Source organism: Malurus melanocephalus, unplaced genomic scaffold (assembly GCF_030028575.1).
Source record: "Malurus melanocephalus ecotype Western Australia unplaced genomic scaffold, MMel_1.1 scaffold_272, whole genome shotgun sequence".
Classification (NCBI taxonomy): domain Eukaryota; kingdom Metazoa; phylum Chordata; class Aves; order Passeriformes; family Maluridae; genus Malurus; species Malurus melanocephalus.
In genome coordinates, this window is record NW_026623504.1 from 274,312 (window position 1) to 296,502 (window position 22,191).

Consider the following 22,191-nt stretch of genomic DNA (forward strand, 5'->3'; position numbering starts at 1 on the left):
CTTCTCAAAACATTCCTAAGGTTGGCTTTTAATCCAGGACTTGCCCCTTGTCCCACCAGCAATACCTTCACCAAGCCTGCTGATCTCAATACCTGAGACTTAGAGTTTCTTAATATTATTTTAGAGTCATTGTCCAATTTGATGATTTTTTCCTGCCTACCTTGAAAGAAATTAAGCAAATCACCATCTTAGAACCGTTTTTTACCTACTGCCTGTTCTACAGCTTCAGTCACTCCCTTCTCTGACACCAGTGCTGCTAAAAGCAGTGTCTTGTGGGAACAAACAGCATCTGGAGATGGATTTGAGGCAAACATGGGAAAACCTTCCTGTGCATTCGAAGTATCTATGAACCATTTTGAATACAAACAGCACCAGCAGTTACCAAATACTTCAGGAGGATTTTGAACTCAAATTTTTAATGTCCTTCCTGTCACTTGTAATGCAAGTGTCTGTTTTTGAAGGACCAGATCCTTGCAGGAAAGTAATTYCTTAATATGTGAAGTCAAATTTAATAGGTACCTAAAAAACAGAGAGGAAGATGATCCCACCCTGAGGTAACACATCAATCCCACCACTGAATGTCTGTTTTACTGCAAATGTGGCATGGAACACTTGACTGAATATAAATTTATAAGTAGCTCTTGGTGTATGTGAGATTTTTGGCAACGTTTATGAACTAATTCACATACCTTTAAATTTAGGAATGTTTGCTCATTGTTTTTTATATCCATTTGAAAAACAAGAGCACGTGAACTTCCAAARCACAAGTGATGGATTTCTGTCAAAGTATTATGAATTTGCAACCCTTTTATTCTGGTACTCAAGGAACTGCCAGCTAATTAAAACTGTACCTTTATGATTATTCAGGGAGTTTGACAAAAATAAATACAATTTTGAGGGTGTCTTTGGTGTGTTGTAATTGAAGGCAGCCAATAAAAACAYCACTGCACTGCCAGACCCAGCCTTGCAAGAAAAGGAGAACGCAGTACAATGCAAACTTTAATGTCAATATATACAGAGCTTTAAAGAAAACATTTCTTTTAAAATTAAATGAAATAAATACAGTATGATACAAAATCCACAATATGCTTAAGAGAAAGAAATGACAGTTACAATATCTGATAACGGGGACCTTGTGTAGAGTTTCATCTTTGAAGTACCTCAGAGAGCATGGAATTCATTGCACACTGTTCTCAATTAATGCCCTTTATGGAGATTTAGCCACGTGCCAGGAGAGTTTCAGCTCTAACCAGAGCATCAGTGCAAGATGCCAAAGTGCTTGGGACATTATGACAATGCAATTAATTAATTAGCAAACACTGCTCAAAAGCCTAATGCAAAACACCCAAACCTGAACACTCAGTCCTGCAAAGCAGATCCACCTAAAGCATCCTCAGTCCTCGTGTGAAAAACCCCACAAGAGGATTCAAGGTTATTCAAACTCACTATTGGTAATAAGCCATTGCCCAAGAAGTCCTAATTAAGATATAGAATCAATTAAGTATCTTTTAAAGCTTTCAGAGGAAGTTTGCTTTCATTACATAGGAAAAAACCAGCTGCTGATGATTTTGGGTGGGACTTTCTAATTATGCAAATTATAACAATACTTAATCAGCTTCAGCCATACATTAAGGGTGGGGGTTTTCAAATYTGTATCCATTCTTCTATTCCCAAGGAATATAATTTGGGGGAAAAAATATTTTAAAAAATAACTGTAGCAGGGACAGAGATGTTGATGCAGAAGGCTGGTGTGGTGTGAATGAAGTGCAGGGGTGTTACCAACAGCTATCAGTACACACCCAAGAGGGGTTTGGAATTTTAAGCTTTTAAGGAGAATTATATGTTTTTAACCCTATAGGGCGCCTACAGGATTRCATATGGACTCCATTATGATCCCAGCTTCAGAAGCTTTCTGGAAACTTTGAGAAAGATAAACCTGCTCCTTGCTCCCCTCCCACAAATATTTGCAAACTTTTAGTTTGGATAGGACTTAAAAACTTAAGTGCTACAGAAGTACAAAACCCCTGTGTTTGCATTGATATTTTAACCTAACTCCACTGATACAAACCAGGAGAATTATTACAACCTTGTGTAATTCATTTAACTCAGCTCTACAGACCAGTCTCGAAGTACATTGCAAGAACTCCCACCTGCTGAAGTTTGTGAGAGGTTATTTCAGCTATTGGACAGATGAAGATCASCTTTGGAAAAGGAACTGAAAATGGAAGACAGAATTCAAGCTCAACTGACCTGGGTGAGGTTTCTGATGCCTGTTTTGGCTGCAACATTCAAACAGAGGCCTCAAACCAACAGCAGGCTCAGAGCTCTGCACCTCAAGCTCCTGGGCAGGGGGAATTCACTGCTTTTGGGCAGAATGGGAAAAAGCAGCARAAGCACAGCTGAGTGGTTTGGCTGGAGCCAGCCAGGCAATGCTCTCAGGAAGGGCACTCTGCTYCCCACCACAGGCTCATGCTGCTGCCAGAGTTTTTGGATATGGAATAGAAATACAACAGAGCTCCTCACTTTTTATCCAAAGGATAACTGAAGGTACAAACTGAGATATTGTGAAAGAACAACAAAACATGTCCTGGAGCTCCAGCTCCAGTGGGAATCTGCTCTGTGTGCACCAGAGAGCTGGAACTTACTGATAATGACCATCACCAAACACAAGAGCAGGAGCTTTTCTGCCAGGAAGCCAAAGCCAAAGTATTTTATAATTTAAGATTTAGTTCTGTGGAAGTGCCTTTACTCTGAAGGCCTATTTCTGTGTAATTATGAGTCTGTGAAAATTTTACTTTTTTCCTCAGTAAGGCAATAAGAACATAACCAGTTTGTAAACTTGAACTGTGCCCAGATGATATGAAATGATTCCCACCAACCTTTCACTGCAGCCAGAGCACATTCCCATTACCTGTTCCTCCATCTCAAACCTTTCACTGACAGCTCATGAGCAGACCATGCTACTTTTAGATATCAAAACCTAAGTTGGRAAAGAAAGGGATGAGAAACAGGCAAGAAATTCCCAAAGGAGCATCACAAAGATGATCRTTAAATACAGTAAAAGTAAACTGCAAGTGAACTCTTTCGTGTTCCTGCATATCCCAAATATTTCAAGGACTGATATGCTGAAATAGTCAGAGCAAGGGAATTTTTCCCCCCAATCAAGGATTACAATATTGGCATACCAGGGTACACTGGCCTGTCAGATAYAACATATCCACATTTTCCCCACGAYAAGACAACTTTGTCATGTTGCAGTCACCAAAACTTTGCTTTTATCCCGGAAGTACCACTGGCACCAAAGGCCAGAGGTGACACAAAACAGGGATAACTTACAGATGTTTTAAATACTCCATTATGAATCAGAACATCCACCTTGTTTGTGTTCTTTTCCCCTCACAACCTTCGTGCTGCACATTAACTTGAATCCCTTCAGCTGCTTCCAACTGCTCTTGTGCAAAATGCTTTTAAGGTGCTTATATACTGTGGTGCTTCTAAGCAAGCTAAAAGAAAATGCCAGCAGAAACACTGTTAAATGATTCATGGGTAAAGCCATTAAAGACCGGCTACTGCCTTACAGGAAAGCTGAAGACAATTCAAGTTTGACATTTTCATTGTGTTCCAGGCCTTGCATTACCTCTTATCCCCAACACAGCTTTTAGAACTACATTTCAACCCACATTATACCTTGACCTGGGCTCAAGGGGTTTAATTTCCCTCACTTTTGCTTTTTTTTTTTTTAAATTCAAATTTTTCTGGCAGCCATCTTTAAATTTACATAAAAATGACCCTGACAGAGTGTAGACAAGAGGTTTCCAGGCATTCTTGCTGGCAAAGGTCTCCAGKAAGGAAAAGGAGGATGAACCAGCTGCAGAAGGGGCAGATTCTGTACTGAACAAGGAGCTTTCCAGGGAGCAGTTGTGTTCTTTGATAAGCTTTCAAGCATTTCAAACAGGCACCTCAAAATTAGGCACAAATGGCCCCTAAAGCTTCCAACATCTATCAAACACTCAAGAAATTCCATCTGGGGGATGTTCTGCGTGATACAAAGAGCACACCTATGTTTGCTATATTGTTAAGTCTCAAATCTACATATATTCATACCTAACTATTTGGCCAGATAATGTCCATCTTCCCCCACCACAACAGAAGAAAGCAGCTTATCTAAAAATACTTCCAACACCACCAAGTCCTTCACAGGTATAAGCAAAAACCAGCCAACACCTCTTGTGAGATCTGAGTTATCACCATCACTCCTGGTGCCTGGGCCAGAATTCTCTTGGAAGTTTTTTTTTCCTGTCTTAAAATGCTGATTTCTGTCAGCCMCAGGGTCTTAAAATTGAAAATTTAATGATGACAAATGAGTCTGAACTATGTTTGACTTTTGGTCACTTCACAGTCTAATGTCACTAATATATTTAATATTTAAAGTCATCCTGCTATGTCACTACAGCTGCTCAGTGTCTACAACTTTTTGAAAACACTTCTAAATGTATTCTCTGAATGAACTACCAGCAGTTAGCATTGGTTTTGAGTCAGGAAACACCAAGATAATTCTGGCCCTGAAATTAATTTCCTCTCCATCAGAGTATTTAGGAACAGCTGAAGTCCTAATACCAGACAGAGAGGGTGAATGAATGAATGGTGGCCAYAGGATGCTGACAGGAATTTGTCCATAACTGTGAAATTTCTTGGTCAGAATTCCCTTATCTGGGCACACTGCAAGGCTTATTTATTTGCCCAAGCTACTCCTACAGTTAGGCAAAGAGAAATTTGCATTTCTGTTCTGTAATATTTGTACATGCGGCAAGAGAGTCAGAGAGAAGCAACGTTCTATTAAAAAAAAATCAAATAAATAAAAAATAAACYCCAAGTGCCAAGTTGGTTACAATAAAGTGTCAGTTTGTCTTATATGCCAAATAAACCTAATATTGGGTGTATTCAGTGGAAAGGCTGCTGAGGAAAATAGCACAGGAGTTGTACTAAAGGATGGGAAATATAAATGATACTGTCTTGAAGTGGTACCAGTGCTTGTGAGAGCCTTAATTCTGACRGTTTATGCACATATTGACTTTGCAGCTCAGTGCAGGACACAAGTTGTGATAGAAATGGTCATTTTCCTGCTAGAGGCCACAACCAGCATTTCTTTTGGSTCACAAGTGATCAAATTGAAGTGCAGGATCAGGCACATCCCTTTGGTTTGTATTTGCACAGGAACTCCTCAGTCACTGGMACCATGCAAACACAGACCTTCCAAACCAGCAGTGATGAGTGAACACTGGCACATCACATTGCTCAGCTTTGCATGACCTCATGGACAAGGAGAAGGAATTGAGTTGAATGAATGAAGTGCCCAATTACAAAATTCAGAATTTGCCCTTTGCAGCAGGGTCTAAATRTGTGAAGCAAAGGAAACTCACACTGACACTTTATGTACAACTTGGTCATTGGCACCGGTCCCCTAAACCATGTTTTGTTTTTAACTGAACCCAGCAAAACTATACAGAATGTGAAAGAATATTTGCAACAGATCTCAAAGGACAGTGTAGAGAAATYCATTATGGTGTACCTGATGTTTAAATTAATTTAACAGATACGGCCTGTAAAACAAACACAGTATGAACCTGTGGATTTTTTTCTTTTCTTTTTAAAAAAAGGACTTTTACAGAATTCAAGTAGTGTAGCAGGAAACCATAGATGCCTTTTGATCACAGGTCAGGCAAAACAGAGCCACTTGTTGGGTTTCCCCCTTGCTTGTGTCTGCTCAGGTGTCCCAGTGGATCTATAAGTCTGTGGATGTGAGCTTTTTCATGCTCCGTCGCTGAGCTAAACTGGAGGCTGCCACRGGCTCCAGCACTGGCTGAAATGTCTTGTGATTCAGTGCAGAATATGTAGCAGCCATGGCTCCCTAGAGGAAAAGGAAATATATAATACTTCATATATATATATTTAAAAATATAAAAGTTTCAATCAGAAAATAAAGCAATTAAACATTAATTACTCAATTAACTCCATTAAAACCAAACAAGACTTATTATGCCAGGTCGTGGGAATTCTTCACAGTTTGTTAGGAAAAAAAACAGTCACTATTGAATCCTTCCAATGTCTAAGCATGGGTGTCAGACATTTCTTTTTCTTTCCTTTGTATTTCTTTTGTATACCTTAGAGGTAGGAGTCATCTGTTAATGTAGGTCAGAATTTGTATCTTTCAAGCAAGATTAGCAGCAATTTCTCAAACACAGCCACTTCAGTGGCTRTTCAGGTCCTGACTTAAGGTAGTTCTTGAGTTGTCTCCTAAGAAAATACATAGAAAAATCTCTTCCTTTACACAGAGGTGAAAAAGAGTTATTTACCAATAATTTGGAGAGGGACTTTATACAAGGGTATGTAGGGCCAGGACAAGGGAGAATGGTTTCCAACTGCCCAAGGGCAGGCTTAGATGGRTATTGGGAAGGAATTCCTGCCTGTGAGGKKGGMRRGSCYYKGSMMMRGGKKSCCMRRRRAWSYKKKGSYKSCCCYKGRWCYCYKGRARKKKYCCARSSCMRGSYKGRMMRGGKTTKGRRSWRSCYKGGRMWRKKGRAARTGTCCTTGCCAATGGCAGGGGGTGGATGGAMCARCTCTCAGGTCCCTCCCAACCCAAACCATTCCACAATTCCAYGARTTTGTCTCACTGTGTAGCTTAAATGTGTCAGTACCAAGGAAAATGAAAAAACAAGAGTTCTGTCTGCAGTTCTAAACCAACTTAACTCCTTACACAGCCCCCAGCTCAAGCAGCATCCCAGGTRGGTTTACCTTTACTAGATGTGGGGCATCTTGCCTGTTGAGCTGATAATGAGGCAGCTGRTCCCTACAGGCAATCCAGGAATGCTTCAGCACCTGCTCGGCCGTGTACCGCTGGTGGGGATCCACGTGCAGCATGTGTGACAACAARTCCTGCAGGGAAAGGGAAAACACACTTTGCTCAGTCCAAATCAGCTTAGGTGGCCCTGAAAACATCAGTGATGGCAGTAGTGAGAGAAGCACCCGATGTGGAAGGATTAACACAATGCAAACACACAGAGATCAGCAGACAAACGGGATCATTCTGTGCCCTGACACTGCAGAAGGCTGAGAACAATGTGTTGTACTATTGGAGCAGCTCAACAGAGCCAGCCTTGATTGCAAAGGAACTCACTGTTGTGACTTTCATGTTTACTATGAATATAATCTTTAAAAGACTAGAAATCCTATTAAAATGTAGCAGGCAGATTTTATGGAGGAAAGCTATTATTTGTAAATCTCTCTCCTTGTTCATTTTGCTGTTGGTCTCTGCTGACTCCTTACCACGACTGAATTCACAGACACTGAGACAGCAGCAACGAATTTTTCCTTCAAGAAGCCACAAAAAGAATAAAGCCAACAGCAATGGACACTTGTTTTTGCCTGTCAGAAGCATTAGCAGTAAGCTGCTAATTACAACATTGGTCCCAAGGAGAGGTGGGCGGGAAGGGCACAGAACAGACACAGCAACAGTTTGAAATAAAACCCAAATATGAGCAAGCTGACAGAATGTTCCCTTTGTTTTAGGTACAAAATGTGAAGCATTCTTAAATACACAGAARTGAATTTCTGCTGCTAAGACAGCAGCAGCCAACAAGCATTCTGAATCACTACCGCTCAAATGAACAAACAGTGCAGTTTCAAGGGATCATGAAAAAATTATTTAAATATTAATATTTAATATTAATGCTGATCTTTTTGAAAGGTAACACTGGTGATTAAGATACCCACAGAGTAGGTCAACACCATCCCAGAGAATCCATATTGATTACACATGGAGTCTTTAAATAAAAAAGTTGAACCAGATATCCTTCCCTGCACAACAGTTTGCAGATAATAATAACAAGTTACACTTATCGACCAGTCCAGTAGATTTCACTGGAATTCTACAAAAATATAAAACCCAAACAYATTCACACCTTTGCTGCATCTGAAACAGTGTCCCAGTTGCCTCCACTTAGAGAGAATTTTCCACTGCCTATCCGTACTAGGATCTCCTCAGGAGTATCATTGGGACCATTGGCAAATGGAGTATAGCTGTTGAAAGGAAAAAAAAAAAAACCAACAAAACCACATTGTTATAGGTAAAAACTGCAAGAAATTGGTAAAATCTTGTGAATCAGAGTCAATACCCCACTGCCAACAGACACATATCACAGAGTATACACTAATAATATTTAGTAGTGTGTGTATTTCTAATATTACACAAGAAGTACAGATTTATCAAGAGAGAAAGTTCTAGTAGACAGGATTTAGCCATAAGGCTAAAAATCTGCTCTTTTTCTGTCAGAGCAGAATTCAGCAAACATCTCTCATTTGGCCACTAGATGCTGCCTAGAGCTTCATCAAGTGGGGAGGCTCAGGAAACTGCAGAGATCACAACCCAGAGTGTTCTGCACARAGCCAGGAATGCAGCCTGGAGCAGGAATGAGTAAAGGGGATGGAGTGGGAGGACAAGAGGCTGGAGGATGAAAAGAAAACCTCCTCATACTTTCACAGACTCAATTMCCTCCTGGGAACTGGGGGAAGTCTTTGGCACCCCCAAGTCCTGTGCTGTGGGAGAAAAAAGCCTTGATCCTATTTGTAAATTAAACCTGATTTATTTGGCTTTGACTCAGAGCTGCCTGTCCCACCTGAGTGGCTGTGTCATTCCGTGAGCCAATGCCTCACCATTTCTATGGAAGCAGGGATTCAGGCAACATTCTGGGATTTTAGGTAAACAAAACAGCTCAGAAATATTCTCACCCTGCCAACATTGTGTAAAGGAGAACTCCCAAGCTCCATATGTCACAAGCAGCATCATATCCCTGTCTCATGAGAACCTATGAAACAAAGAGTGTTAAAGAGTTGCCATATTAAAAAAAAACACCCCAAACCACACCACAGCCTCAGGAAGGGTAAGTCAATCCTTGAGATTTGATTATTAGAAAATAAATACACAAGTTGCAATAAATACCAAAAATATTTCTTGTTCCCAGATCATCATCCTTTTTACAATTTTCAACAGACTCACATCTTGCTTTTGAGGGTGGACTCTGCTGTTTTTAAAGCAGGTTTATAATAAACACATGCACGAGCATTTAAAAAGCATGTGTGATTATACTGGAAGGAAAGTAGCAGAATTGTTGATGGTTTTTTTTCCAAGCATTGCTGAAAAGTTTAAGCATTTGATGCATCAAAAACAGCATAAAGAAAATACATCAGCTTGAAATACCTCTGGTGCCACAAAGTTTGCAGTGTAGCAGGGAGTTAGAAGTAGTCCATTTTCTCCTCGAAGTTGTTTTGCAAATCCAAAATCACAAATCCTGATGGAATCAGCATTGTTTGAATCATCAGTATATAAAATATTACTGGGTTTAAGGTCTCGGTGCACCACCTTTAAACAAAGACATTTGAAAAGCCATTATTTAGGAGGAGCAGGTACACTTGTTTGTAATTTAGAATTTATAAAAGCTATTCTCTAGATGAATATCCTTATGAATAGCTCTAAACAATTATGATTTAACAACTTTGAAGTACCAAAAAATATAGTTCAAATAATAAAATAAAAAACCTCCTGGCTCATAATGCAACTGGAATTAACATCCCCATTTGGTAAAAAGCATAAGAGGACAAAAATCTGCTGTTTCATGAAGTGTAGAGTCAAAAGGCTTTGCCAGGATAAGAGGGTGAGTCGTTTCYATTATTCACCTTTGTGATAAAATACAAAACCCTGCAGTGTGAAAAGCCAAGCAAAGCACAGAGAATGGGCCTGGTAATTCCAGAGCTGTCACTCTGTAATTTCAGGGCTGTGAGGGGGGTGCAAGGGCTCACTCACTCCCTGGCAGTGCAGGTAGTCCACAGTCTTGGCGATGGTGAAGAGCACAGCGCTGGCTTCTCGCTCCGAGAAGAATTTCTGCCTCAGGATCCGGTCCAGCAGCTCCCCTCCCTTCATCAGCTCTGTGACCAGGTAGATGAATCTGCCATCATCATAAACCTGGGGGGAGTTCAACAGAGCAATCACATAAATACCCATAGAGCTATGGAGTCACACATCACCATCAATCCCAGCTCCAGACTGCGAGCTCCCTCCTCCACAGGCACGGGCAGCACAAACAGCAGGGGCTGCCAAAGCAGGGAGTGCAAAGCAGCTCATGTGTCACCCTGGGAGTTCATGACTCAAGTGTTAATTCATCACTCTCAATTCAAGCTGTTAATTCATCACTCCCAACTCAATTTCTCGGTGTAACAACTTCTSCAGGAAGAGGAGAGCAGCCCCACACTCCTGACTGCTCTTCCCCTCCATGGGCCATTCTGGCACAGCACCACATGCAGGCCACTGCTTTCTCAGGTCACCAACACATTGGCTGCTCATGTGAAACAAGAAGAAATATGGCATCTCTAAACTTCACATCATTTCTCACTTCAAGTCTGTTAAAAAGCCTTCAGAAAAAAATAGTATCAAGACAATGTTGTACTTTAAGACACTCCCTCAACTCTTATCTACTGCTCTCCCAATATATTTTACTATGCAAAAGAAATTTAATGAATCCCAATAAACTCTCTACATCTGCATTTATTTTTTGAGCACTGTCTACTACCCTAGAGGTAGCAAAAAAAGAGGAACTTACATCTTTTAAAGTAATAATATTTGGATGCTGCCCATAACGCATRAGAATCTCGATTTCTTCTGAGGGATCCCTCTTGCTTTTATCAATTATCTGCAAAATAAAATAGCAAAARCWACTTGTAAAAGGAGTCTATTTAATAAAGACGTTTTTGCATTTATATCCTCATTTCAACAACAGAGTAAAAAAAWTTAGAGTTCATTATTTCTTACTAATCATGAGTAATTAATCTTCCAGTTTTACAATCCATGTATTCATTTCTTGTTCTATCCTTGTTAAAATTCTATCATTAATGCAGCCTCTACTGCTCCACTGAACAAGGAAATGCACTGGCCTCAACAAGCATTACTAACTCCCTGAAATCCAGTTCCACCCTCATGAATCTCATTTTATTTCAGGTGTTCTCATTATTATACCATATTTTCAGCTTTCAAGATTGCAACTTATAAATAACCACAACAACTGGGAAATTCACCAGCTGAAATTTTCAAATCCACTAGACAGTATTTTTAGAGTGATATTTATTCCAATACCTTCACAGCAAACTCCATGTTGGTAGCTATGTGGATACACCTCTTGCAAACAGAGTAGGAGCCCACACCAATATCTTCCTTCAGTTCATAGACATCAGTGAACTGGGCACTGTTTCCATGAAGCTGCTTCAAAAAAACACAGGSAAGGGGTTACCCAAAGCAACAAGATTCTCTTTGCCATTACACCGTTTCCAGCAGTAGAAGTTTCTCCTGCTTGCTCATGATTTTTCTTTGAAATTCTACCCCCAGAAAAACAGCAATTCCTTTTATAAAATTAAAAATATCCCATGGAAGTATTTCATGAAGCATGTTTTATAATGATCTCCTCAACAAAGAAAGAACAAGCGTAAACACTAAACATTGATCAGTCTGACATGTTTTTTGTGTTTCCCAAAACAAAGCATTACCTGGACTATGGGCAGGATATTGGTGAGGGGTGATATTTTATGGTCTTCTACAGTAGTTGTTGCAACAAAACTAAATCCCTTGAAGAGCTGGTGGGCRTTTGCACTGGGTGGGACCCCTGGAGAATCTGGGGGCAAACAAACATGGGAAGAGGGTTTAAAAGTTGGATGCAGCAGGAAAGAAAAAAATCACAAAAGAAAACCTGAAGTGAAACTTGAAAGACTGAGCAATAATGATGATAATGGTTAATTTTTCTTAAAGCAAGCCATTCTCAATGAAATGCCAACCTGAAAAACAATCACTGCTGAAATGAGTTTACTTTGAGTGTTAAATACTGCTTCCCAAACACCGCATGTCTGACTTTAATCAGAACTAGAAACCATGGTCCAGCTTTTAATATTCCATCTGGTTTTTTTTCCCTGAGTCAAAGATTAGCAGAATATTCAAAAAACAGAAACCTGCTGAGGGAATATCCTTCAAAGCTCTGGAACCCTGGTGCATCCTTTCAATTTTTTTGCCTGTTGTTWGAACATTAATTTGACCCTCTTGTCTCACAAACCTCACCAATTTATAGCCATGCAGAGTTACCTTTTGGTGTTTTTGCTGTGAATTCTGGATCAAAACAGAAAGTATCTTCTGGCTTTCCAGAGGCAGGTTTGAATGGAGGCTGAATTTCTCTTCTGAACAGTTTCTGAAGGAGAAGGACAAAGATAATCAAGAGTCATTGAACTTTCCATGGGCACTGTAATTATGGCAAGATAAAGGGTAAAGGACAAAGACCTCAACCAGTGACTTTCCTAAGCCACCAAACTAAATCAGGGAAAGATGGAAAAGATCCCAAATATTTCAATAAATCTTTCAATTAATCCCATTTACAACTAAAATTTCATGTCAAAAAATGTTGAATCTCTATGCAAAATTTGGGGGGATGCAAAATCCCCATGCTACTTAACCTTCCTGCACAAAAACATATAGTCTATTTTAGTTTTACAAAGAAAACTAACTAAACAAAAAAAAAAAAAAAAAAAAAAAAAAAAAAAAAAAAAAAAAAAAAAAAAAAAAAAAAAAACCACAGACAAGGGACATGAATTCATCTCAAAGAAAAAAACATAGAAGTGTCACCAACACATCAGTGTGAAATAAACACAAATGATAGTCAAATTAAAAAAAATATATATAAAGAAAGAAGAAAGAGCCAGARCTGCTGAGCTTTGAAACTTCCCTGCTGGTATTTATTTCAACATCAGTGCCTTGAAAAGAAAAGTAGATAATCAAGGCAAACAAGACAACAACTTTTGAACTGTATTCACATAAAGCAGTGAAKTTTTGCTGTTATTAAAATCTCCTGTTGCTGAACACGACTCTGAGATAGCTGCTATATAAACACACCTAGAAAATCACTTTTCAGAAATAAATACAAGAGAGAAACAGATGGATAATGATGAGAGGCTTCAAAGAAATAGGTGAGCACAGCACTGCCCTGTGTGGCTGCAGTTCTGTCAGCACAGCCACATCTTATTTATCCCATCAACCCTCCTGCAGCATCACAGCAAASAGGGGCTTCAGAGGGGATTTATTTCACACAGAGCATCGTGGCTTTGAGAACATTTCTGGGAAACAGCTCAGAGGATGAGCAAACCACAGAGGAGAATCATAAGGTGCTCATTAAAAATTGAAGCCAGGAGTCGTGATYTTGTAGAGACTTTGGATCATCTCAGAGCACCTGAGTCAGTTCTGAGCTGTGACTGGGACAGGAGTGATGGAGAGGGAAGGCCAGGACAGTTATTGATAAAGCTGTCCCTGCATGGAAGCACTGGCCAGATCTTTCCTGAAGGATTCCTGGCAACACCAGCAGCCTCTCCCAACTACAAATGCTCCAATGGACCATTTCAGCTTGACAATGCTGCAACTCTTAATTATTTAATAAGTAATGCACGATTTATAATTAATACTCTCTAYATGCAGTAAATACTGCAGCTCCAGATGCCAAGGAATTGCAGCAGAAGCCAGCATGTGCCAGTCAGCAGCAATGCAGTGTTTGTTGTGCCCTATTCAGATACAAATACCTATAATGAAACAACATATTGAAAAATTAACAGCAGATTTATAATTCAAATCCTTTTGTACTCACATTCCAGTCAACAGTAGAAAAAAAAGGATGTCTCTTGATTTCTTCAACTCCATCTGAACCAGCTCCTGAACAAAGAAAATACTGTATTTAACACACTTTTGGGTAAATTCTCTGAAGATTGCACTAAAAATTAGTTCATTTCTAAAAAACTTTGCACAGACATGGTTACTTGGGGGAACTGTGAATACAGAAATACTCCAAGGATGTAAAACACTCAGGGAGGCAAACAGAGCACAGGAGTCCCTAAGTRCAGTGTGAATATTCTTCACTCTGGCATTGTCAGAGCTTTGGCTMACTCCTAAGAGCCACTGATCCGAGAAGGAACCATTCCTTGGTCAAGCCCAGGAAGTCATGATCCAAACAAACAGGAAATGGTCTAAACCCAAATGTTACTGATCACCCAGAGCTTGAAAGCCTTTAGCAACTATTTTTTTTTAAACGTTAGGTTGAGTTGATTATTTAAAGATCCAAATAAATGAACCAACCTAATCTATTTGATGGGTTCCTTTTAAACAACATCCTCAGGAGACTTTGTGCTTCAGGGCTGAGGAACTGAGGCATTCCCAGCTTTGCTCTAAAAGAAAACAGAGAACAAGTCAGAGAAAGAAACTTATCTTAGTAAAAACTGTCTACACAGATTTCACTGCACAGTTTGATGTATCAAGGATCTATTCCAAAGCCTTGTAGAGTGCACATACTTAACTCATCAACTTTTTGAGTTTCGTATTATGTGAGTGGTTTAATATATACAAAACCTAAGAAAAAACAAATCAGACCAAAACCACCAAACCCCGCCTAAGCCCCCAAAGCAAGAGTGCTAAATGCTAAAACAGAGTAAAATAACCATCTCAGGAGTATGTAAATAGTTTCAAAGATATCTTMATGTCACCAGGAGGTTTTTATCAAAATAACTACCAAGAACTCAGTGCCAGAAGAGACTCACTAGATCCACAAGTACCCCCTCAAAGTGATTACTGACATTCCTCCAGGGCAGGGCCTCATTGAGCCATCATATAAAAGCTCACTGACTTAACCATTTCTTTTATTTAATGATAACTCTGATGCCAAGGCAGGGAATTCTTGTGCAGAACTGCAGCATCACTGGGAGTTGCTTTATTCATACACAGTTATTTATACACTGCCTGCTTTATTCACACAAAAAAAATTGGATAGAAGTAAAAATCAGTTTCACAGGGAATGCAGCCTGCATGGTCTGGTCTTACTGAATGATGAATAAATAAAATTGTGATCTAATCCATCCTTTCACCACTATCAACTCCCACTCAGGGCATGCTCCAAGTGCCCTGTGCTGGGAAGAACAGAGTTTCTCCCTCCTCCCCTTCTCCAGAGGGCCCAAGGCTCTGCTGTGCCAGGAGAAAACTCTTTGTTAGCTGAGCACAAAGACAGATGAGAACATATTTGCCCAACAGCTCTTCTCACTGAGCACCAGTACACCCAGTTTGTCCAGTCCAACAGCTTCTGTTGTAACTGGGGTAATTTAAGATGAGAATTTGAGCACGTAARTGCTCTCCACACATCTGTACATAAAGCAACACCTGATCAGCTGCTGCTTACAAAACAAGGTGTGCTGTAACAGTAGCAAGGGAGTGTAACAACAACAGCAGTGTAAATAARGCTGCTCTAAGTCACTGCATTGTTCTTATCTTTATTATACGCCTACAATCAAAGTACAAATTCATCCCTGAGATTTTAATTGCTGGGATCTAAATACCCTGGGCACACTTCAGGGTATTTCACAGCCTAAGAACTAAAGCTTATCAGGGGGTTTGCTTTTTAGTTCCTGTTGCAGCTCAGTGCTCTTAGAATTATCMAATGSTTTGGGTTGGAAGGGACCTTAAAGCYCACMCYRTCCTGCMMTGGGGACACYTTTGACAGACCTGGCTGCACAARGAGCTATAACAAGCTGATAAAACATGTTTAAAATTACATTTTCTGACTTCTGAAAAAGTAAGGAGATATACTTACTTCAGTATCATATTCATAGTCTCATTTCGATCTTTACCTTGAAATGGCAGGGTACCAGTAAGCATTTCAAACTGGAAAGAACAAAYGTTAATCTAAATCAACATTTCTTTCCCCAACTGCTGAAATAAAGTGTTAAGCAATGCACTCTTTCCTATCTGTACATCAGACTGGTTTGAACTTTGARAAGATTATGAAAATGTTCCCAAATCTAAAATTCTGTTCTCACTTGCAGTTTACATGATGAGAACAGTGSTAAGTGTAACATAATGATGGAGGAGAATTTTACATCACAAAGCTACCTGAAAGTAATAAAATCTCCTCCATAACCAGCTTTTAGATGTTGCCATAATCTAAAAACTACAAGAATGGTAAATTCTAGAACAGTAGTTTACTTTTCAAGTCCATCTGCATGTCAGGCTGATGCTCTACCACACTCCAGCAAGGGCAGAAGAGGCAGCAGTGACTGGCTTATCTCACTGCTCCACTCCAGCATTCCTTCCACAGGCTGCCTCTTACAGAAATGCCATTAATATTCCTTCAAACCAAATCTTCAAGTCTGTTTTTAAATGCAACTGTTTTTAAATCTAACTATCAACTCACATGCAAAATAAATATACTAAGTGAAGTTTCACATGGACTGCAACTGGTTTTAACTACTAATGGACGACACACAGGATTTTCCTGGTGCCTTATAAACATTCCTTAGAAGTGAAAAGTCCATTTTATTCCACCCAGTAGCAATTCAGTTATGGAACTGTCCCCCTTACCCAAACATTGCTAATTAGAACTGACCAAGCTTATTCTAAGTGTATTTTTGTGAGCTTAGCAAGGGAAAAATACAGTACCATGAGGACCCCAAAGGACCACCAGTCAGCACTCTGGTTGTGCCCTCGCCTGTTTACCACTTCAGGAGCCATGTACTCTACAGTACCACAGAAAGAATAGGCCTTCTTCTCTTGGTCTACTGATTCCTTGCTGAGTCCAAAGTCTACAACAACAGCATCACAAGAATACAGCCAGTAAAGAACTTCAGGGGGAAAAAAATACATCAATATAGGGTACTTCAAAATCCAAGTGTTGACAGGCTTGGGTTGGTTATTTTCAGAAATACKATTATCACAGCTCTCCATGAAACAAGAGACTGCAGGTTTATCTGGAGATAGCACATTTAGTTTACTACACACCTCCAAAGCCATTCTAAAAGTCATTAAATTCATGATWAGCCATTAAAATTATTACTGAAATAACTCGACATTTGAAATTCTAACATTTAGAGCCCTAAGATACKCAGAAGTTCTCATTTTCTCTGTTTACTGCCTGCTTTRTTCACACAAAAAATTGGATAGAAGTAAAAATCAGTTTCAAAGGGAATGCAGCCTGCATGGTCTGGTCTTAGTGAATGATGAATAAATAAAATCAGACTAAAAATATTGTTGTTACATAAGGCAACATGGGTTCACAACCTGACTCACACAAACCTGAGTACAGCACAGAACAGTCCTGCATTCCCAGAATATTTCCTTCCCAGAACAGTTTCCCTATTTTGAATACACAAGTCCTTGACGCTTGTTCAGCTCTCATGGAGGTTCTGAAATATCCTTTCTTCATAGGGGAAAATGATTGCTAATCAATGATCCCATCCCTTATTATTTCCACTTTCAGTAGGAAGTGAAAAAATTTAGGACTGAATTGTATTTAAATATACCAGAATTTTTAAAGGGATGCATTTTATAAACCTGATTTCCATCACCATTATTCTCTCAAATCTTTGAGGGTTTAAAAAATTTAGTTTTCTCTTTGAGTCTAACAGCAATATCTCAGATTTAAATATATTATGAAATCTCCAGTATAAAAGCATCACCTTAAATGCAATTTAAAGCTCTCAGAAATCTATAGCAATTTGTTTTCCACACAGTCTTTTGAATACATAATTTCCTAACATATGTATTTGAATTGCTCCTCACAGAACTTTTTTTCTGCAATTTTACATGCATTTCAAGTTTGTAATACAGAAACACAAAAGAGCTTATTTGGAAAAGGCTGTATTAATGAGTGGTGCTTACCTGTTAACTTGATATGTCCTGCTTCATCAAGCAAAATGCTGAAAATTAAAATTCACATTCACCAAAACACATAAAGAGCAATGTTTGCATATAACATTTAAAATATAAGTTTAAAATTATGATATCCAAATCTGTTATTACTTAAACAAGCAAATATTATTTAATTTAAATCAGGTATCTTTTTAAGACTTTGTAAACAAATAGAAAATATAAGTTTTAATTTTTTACAGTAGAATAGGCAAAGCAACAAGCAAAATACACATAAGAGTGGTAAAATACATTTTACTTTACTTTTCTGGCTTCAGGTCCCTGTACACAATTCCCAAGCTGTGAAGGTGATCCAAAGCAAGGGCCAGTTCTGCGAGGTAGAATTTCACATCTTCCTCTGTAAACATAACCTAATAAGAACTGTATAGATTTACCTTCTGATCTTGTCTTCAGTTTTTAAAACTGCAATCTAAAAAAAATACAGTCCTGTCTGTCTAAATTTCAAATTTCAAATTTGAAATTTCAGTTTTAAAAGTCCCTTGTGAACTCACAATTCATGAGTTCACCCAAAAGAAATTATTTATTAATATCTRTTAATTATAAAGTACACAAACTACCTGCAATACTTAAATAAAAACATCAGCGTTACTGCAAAGCATTAGTTAACTTTTAGATAATAAATTGTTATATTTGGCACAATTGACCCCCAGCACTCCTCCTGCCACAATCCCTGACAGTTTTCCACTGCATCATAAAATTTAATACATGGCTGCTGTATTGGGTGAGTGTAAAATCACATTAACAGTATTTAGAGAAAAAAAAAAACATTCTGGAAAAAAGCATACACAATAAAACACTGGTGACAAAAACAATGACAGTCTGGGAGCTGAAGAACCTACTCTGCTCTTAGGAAAAAAAAAATTAAAGAACCCTGGTGAGACACTGAAAAATTGCTGTTGCTTCTAGAGCAGAGATGCACTTCCATCCTGAACACTCCACAGACTGATTCTAATTTAATATACACAAACTGGACCTGCTTTGGCTTCTGCCATGTTCTACAAATCGCTGGAGGAGCTTGGAATCTTTAAATGACAGGACTGAATTTGGGCTTTAAAGGGAGCTATTCCCTTATTTGCTGAATGCAGCAGGAATGGGGAGTGCAGTGAGGCTGAAATGGAGGTCCCTGGGCTCTCTGATTCAGTGCCACCACCCTGCACTTTGAACTGCTCAGGTGTGATCTGTTCTGCAGGCACAGAAACATTCCCTGATTTCCATAATGACAGGGGWTAACCCTGGGTGAACAATGAAGCTGTTACACTGCACACAGTGGCACCTTCACACCTCTAAAGAGTGATGTTGATGCTGCTGTTCATCTCTTTCAAAAGAGCAAGAGGAAATCTTGGACTTCATTACTCCTTGGATTTCATTAGCCCTTGGAGCAGCCAAAATGCAAATCTCAGAATACAATGATGCTAAATGCTCATCTGCCATCTCCCCATAATGACATTTAAAGCTGTTCTCTGGGTCAAGTTAAACATGATGCAAGTCAACTTCATTAAATACTACCAATAAAAACTTCATTATGCACTCATCTCACTGCCACAGCTGAAACTCTCCTACTCACATTAGAATTTAAAGACCAACAAAAGTCTTTTAATAACTTCATACTAAACCAAATTAATTGAAAATAATCCTTGTGTGCAAAGTATGAAATGCCACAGGGAATTTATCCTCCTGTGCCTTGTCCAMAGGCTGTGTTTTACCATGGACTCCTGAAATTACCTCACATTCCCATCAGAAAATAAAACCCTGGGTTTTTTAATATCTATATACACTGCAATATTTAAAATACTTAAAAACAGGCACAGAAGGTAACTGAAGTCTTGCAAAAAACATGTRGAGTCTTAGCATTAAGAAAACTTGAGGATTATGACTTCTTGATTCCYACAGGGAATATTTCCCTCTGACAACCCCTTACAGAGTTATTATGGACAGCTTGGCACCCCTTATTTAAGAATGTTGCACAGTGGATAATCCCAGCTGGGTTAGTGCAAGAGAACAGCTCTTCCTGCTATTCCAGAATATCCYCTGTAATTAAACATCCCATACCAAGGCAGAGCCTGACCTCTTTCCTACCTCCTGCTCCAATAACTCGGGACAAGTCGATCACTTTAAGTTTTTAACAGCCATTTTTAGCTTCCAGATTAATTAATTTTGAGCTCAAATTCTTAGACATAATTAGTGTTACCAAGCTCAGCTTTTAACAAAGATGCCTTTGAATTCTTCCTTCTCTTTTGCCTGTTYCTAAAGTAAAATCTTTATTTTTATGAAAAGTATATGGGGAAAAAAACTCTCTCCTAGTCTTACATACTGGGAGTAAACAATCTTCTTCATGCAATGAAAAAATCAGGCAGATAACATGGTTTCCTCATTTAGGAAAGTGGCTTTTCCTGTGCTTTGGCAATATAAATGGATTTACAGTGGTGAAAACACTGAAAACCTCTCTTGCTGTGAAGCTGTTGAGAAACTGCCATTAAAAATTTAGATCTTTATAAAAGGTCTGGCAAAAGAAAATAAAAGTCCTCTAAACGTGTTCATAACACTTAAGGTAACACGTAATAAATATTTGATGGCAAATGKTTAAAAAAAATAACAACAGCCTGTAGCTGTCTCCCATTCCCTCCTCTAAAGCTCTCCCTCCAGAAAACAAAAATAGAAATGAAAAATTAAAGGTCCAGTTGTGTGTCAGGGTTGGATGGAGGGGAGGGGGCTCAAAAGCACTCAGTGTTCCCACTTGTGGGGATCAGGATGAGCATTTGGATTGCAGCACGAGGCAATTTTATAGAGCAGCAGAAACCTCTCAGGGCTGCAGGATTCCAGGAGCACCTAAGCTGACTAAGAGCATGAGAACTCCACATCCCCTTCCTCCAGTGCTAAATATTCATTTACTTCAGTTGTGTTTCCAAGCAACAAAACATTTTTAGACAAAAGAACTGTACTTTGCAGATGCCAAATTAAAACTTGGGCTACTCATCAATACACACTCGGGTTTCTTAAGGATAGARCAGAATCTAGAATATGTAAGGAAAACCCAACTAAGTTATTAAAAACTTCACTGTGACATGGGGGCAAACAGGTTTAGAAGCCAATCCTGTACCAACAAAACCCAACCCCTGTCTAAGAGTGAGTGGAGATAAAATTGTAGGTACTTACCTCTTTGGATAATCGTGTGAATACATCTCCTCCCCTGAGAAAATCCAATATTAAATAGAGCTTCCCTTCAGTCTGAAAGGCTTTAAAAAYGAAAAGAAAATAAAAATCAATAGTTGTATGACAAGGCTACAAAACAGGTCTGAATGCTTTTACAAGAAGGAAATTTCAGACACAGGCAATACTATTGTTATGGAACTGAAATAATTCAGCAGCACATGAGGTAATTTACTGAATGATTCCTTGCTTCTTCACAGAAGAAAATCTTAGTCATAAGAGATGATTAAAATAATGTTCTTTTATTTCTCCTTTTCAAACAGGGAAACAGCAAGGATGTCAATTACCAAGGTTTGGGTTAAATCAATGAGAAGTACAAAATCTCTGCAGAACTTGTAAGAACTTTGCAAATCTTTAATTTTGAGAGGGCTGAACCTAAAACTTTTACATAGATGTGTATRTACATTATTTTTCATGCTGCTAGAACCTAACCTGAACCTTCCAAAAGTAAGGAAGAATGAGAGCAGCTGTGCCTTCAAGGAATGAAAGGGGCTTTAGGCAAAGAGAAAGGAATCAACACCAACCATAGTGCAGTTTGACGATGAACGGGTGATTTACTTCTACCAAGATGTCTCGCTCCATTTTGGTACGGACCCGGTCCCGAACTGATGGCAGCAAAGAAAAAAAAAAAACACTGTGAAACAAATGCATTTGGTACAAGACAAACACAGCAGAAAGGCTTTGCTGCCTAAAGAAATCTCTTTCCTCATCACCTTATTTGTTTTTTAATTTCAAGTCTCCCATAAAACTCATTCTTTTAGACAGCAAAGTCTCTTGTCTGCCCCAACTTTCTCAATTGCTTCATTATATTTCCAACTCATCCCCATGTTTTGTCATAATCCATATTGCTTCCAAGCAAAAAACTCTCATCTATGTTCCAAGTTCAACTTTTGCATTAACTATCTGTACTGAATATAAAATATTTTTACAATTACTTTTACCCTTTAACAGTAACAGTCCTGTCTACACRCAGTGGACTTGACCCATTCAAGTGTCTCCTAAAAGCCAAACACTGAATTAAATTGTTATGGCTCTGGGAACAAGAGAACGACTTAATTTTAACCACAACAGAGCTCTAACTTAACAAAAGACAAAAGGAAAACTGTTTATGAAATTAACTTGTTTTCATATAATGAAAAGTCTAAACAGAATTAAATAATCCAATTCTAAAC

The 22,191-nt window shown here is 38.8% G+C and overlaps 1 protein-coding gene across 4 annotated transcripts in view; it reads right to left on the reverse strand.

Annotated features, from left to right (window-relative positions):
• Positions 1-986: 986 nt before the first annotated feature.
• Positions 987-22,191, reverse strand: part of RPS6KA6 (ribosomal protein S6 kinase A6) — a 35,543-nt gene continuing 14,338 nt past the window's right edge. For 3 of the 4 annotated variants that reach the window (XM_057376181.1, XM_057376180.1, XM_057376178.1), the window contains exons 5-22: positions 21,544-21,624; positions 20,966-21,045; positions 18,056-18,162; positions 17,765-17,802; positions 16,547-16,689; positions 15,702-15,772; positions 14,201-14,289; positions 13,716-13,780; positions 12,173-12,275; positions 11,587-11,711; positions 11,180-11,305; positions 10,650-10,739; positions 9,857-10,015; positions 9,254-9,415; positions 8,785-8,861; positions 7,959-8,076; positions 6,793-6,933; positions 987-5,908 (exon numbers count right to left, since the gene is read on the reverse strand). In XM_057376181.1, coding sequence (XP_057232164.1) covers positions 5,783-5,908; positions 6,793-6,933; positions 7,959-8,076; positions 8,785-8,861; positions 9,254-9,415; positions 9,857-10,015; positions 10,650-10,739; positions 11,180-11,305; positions 11,587-11,711; positions 12,173-12,275; positions 13,716-13,780; positions 14,201-14,289; positions 15,702-15,772; positions 16,547-16,689; positions 17,765-17,802; positions 18,056-18,162; positions 20,966-21,045; positions 21,544-21,624 — 1,901 coding nt within the window. In that variant the 3' untranslated portion in view covers positions 987-5,782. The remainder of the gene's footprint in view (positions 5,909-6,792; positions 6,934-7,958; positions 8,077-8,784; positions 8,862-9,253; positions 9,416-9,856; positions 10,016-10,649; positions 10,740-11,179; positions 11,306-11,586; positions 11,712-12,172; positions 12,276-13,715; positions 13,781-14,200; positions 14,290-15,701; positions 15,773-16,546; positions 16,690-17,764; positions 17,803-18,055; positions 18,163-20,965; positions 21,046-21,543; positions 21,625-22,191) is intronic. The other variant, XM_057376179.1, reaches the window with a different exon arrangement.